Consider the following 2,106-nt stretch of genomic DNA (forward strand, 5'->3'; position numbering starts at 1 on the left):
AGCACTTGGGGCACTTCCCCAAGTCAGGGGCTGATTAGGGAAGCCTCCCTTAGTCCACCAACCTAAGGGGCCTCCTCGGCATAATTTAGACCCACCCCTCAATAAGTCTCCACACCGGTCACAAAGGAGAACTTTATTGATTACAGGGGTAGGACGGAAACAGGGTAAAAGGTAGAGCAATATCATAGAAATGTTACAGGAATATCAGAGGAATCCCATAGAGCAAACCAGGGTGGCTGAGGTAGCCGTTTCAACACGCATCTGAGTTACTGAAGCTAAATATCTAATCGGATCTCGAGTAGCTTACTCACTCGCATCGTCCAGAGGTGGTTGGAGTTTCCTCTGGAGGCAGGGCACTCTTGGAGCACGCGGTGATGAGGAGAGAGCCAGGTTCAGATTCACCTGGATGACCGCATGGATAATGGCGACCTTCTTCCTGGCCCGGGCCCTTAAATAACCTCTCTGACCTCAGCAGCCGGTCCAATCGAAGCTGCCAATACTGGCCACAAACCGACCAATCTGCCAAGCATCCCTGGCTACCTGGGCCCGCGTGCAGGGCCGGGCCTTCCCCCCCCCTGCCCAGGTGACCAGAGCATCGCCGCCCAGGCGCCAGGCTTTTGTCATGCAGACAAGGTGGGAGATCCCCGCCCTGAGGGACTCAACAGCAGCCTCTCAGGCTGGCTGAGACAGATCTCTGGAGAGGGGCACCGACGGTGGCATTTCTGCCACAGGGATGTGGTGTGAAGCAAGTTAATGTTATAGGCCCTTATCTAAGGAAGTGTGTGTATAAGTTGGAAGATGGTAAGAGAGGTTATTGTGGCTATTGGATCATTTCAAAGTACTGGTGAAGTTGTCATATCAGGTAAGAACATAATCTTAGCAGCTGTCTTTTGGATGGACTGATGTGGAGGTTAGAGAGAAGATTGCCATTATGAAGGTGTGGATGAGGATGTTGTACAGCAAAGACGAGAGCTTCAGCATGTTGTGAAGGTAAAAAGAGTAAGGTTTGACTATGGTTATGGTATATATTAGGGGAATGAGACAGTGAAATGGTAGATACATGATGTGTTGTAATAGGGAGGATGCTGTTGTCACAGTAACAGAAAGGATAAGTGAAGAGAGAGCTGAACTTTTCCATATTAAGATAAATTTAGGCTATTTTTTGTCAGGAAAACATGCATGAGGAAATATCACTGATGGCTGAAGTGCAGAATTGACTGCAAAGAAATGGGGAGTAGAAAAATAGACTTGAGAGCCAATGGCATAGAGTTGAAATTATGAGCAATTAAGATTTTATGCCAGTGTCTTGTCACTGCTTTCCTGGACAATTTCATGAAAAAGTCCTAAATCTATATTTGTCTCCCTTCCCTCTGGCATTTTGGTGTATGCTTATCTTAAACAGAGAAGGAGCAGATGGTAATGATGAAGAACATGAACAGATTGAAGACAACAGCATGGACACTGCTACTCTTGAGGCTGCTAAACCTTCTCGGGCAGATGGAGACCAGGAAGAAGATACTGAAAAGTTGAATGATGATGAGCTGGCAGAATATGATCTGGATAAATATGATGAAGAGGAGAACACAGGTAAGATAAGTCTGTTTATCCTGTCATTGATGCAGGGTAAATGGGTGAGTCTACATATGCACTTTAATGCTCAGTAGCCTGTTTTACTGTACATTAAAGCATCACAAAAAAAAACGTGAAAGTATGCTAATGCACAGTAAAATAAGCTACCGAGGATAAAGTGTCACTTAAAAACCATGCACATTCATTACTGTGCATTAAAACAGCCTAATGCACATTTGTTTAGTACCTCACATTAGAGGGCGCTGTGCCCGCCTCCGTTCAACTAAGTGCTCCCGGGCAGCCTTTGCCCGGACTATGGATCGCGTCTGTCCCGGGCTCGCGGGTGGACCCCACAGGCTACCCCTGCCAACGTCATGGGGACCCCTTAACTTGCCTGCCACGAATTTGTATGTTGCTTCAGTGGAGGGGTTCCCCCTTGGGGCAGCTTCCCGGATCGTCACGCCTTCCGGCGGGCATTCACGGGGCTCCGACCTCCCCTACACCCCGGCCACTTGCCCCCTTGGGCTGCCGATCTTC

General features: G+C 48.1%; 1 protein-coding gene across 1 annotated transcript in view; it reads left to right on the top strand.

Annotated features, from left to right (window-relative positions):
- The window catches only part of PWP1 (PWP1 homolog, endonuclein), a 21,421-nt gene that overhangs the window by 10,777 nt on the left and 8,538 nt on the right, over window positions 1–2,106 (top strand). The window contains exon 3 of the mRNA XM_006024289.3: window positions 1,403–1,587. Coding sequence (XP_006024351.2) covers window positions 1,403–1,587 — 185 coding nt within the window. The remainder of the gene's footprint in view (window positions 1–1,402; window positions 1,588–2,106) is intronic.

The sequence above is a fragment of the Alligator sinensis genome, unplaced genomic scaffold (genome assembly GCF_000455745.1).
Source record: "Alligator sinensis unplaced genomic scaffold, ASM45574v1 scaffold267_1, whole genome shotgun sequence".
NCBI classification, from domain to species: domain Eukaryota; kingdom Metazoa; phylum Chordata; order Crocodylia; family Alligatoridae; genus Alligator; species Alligator sinensis.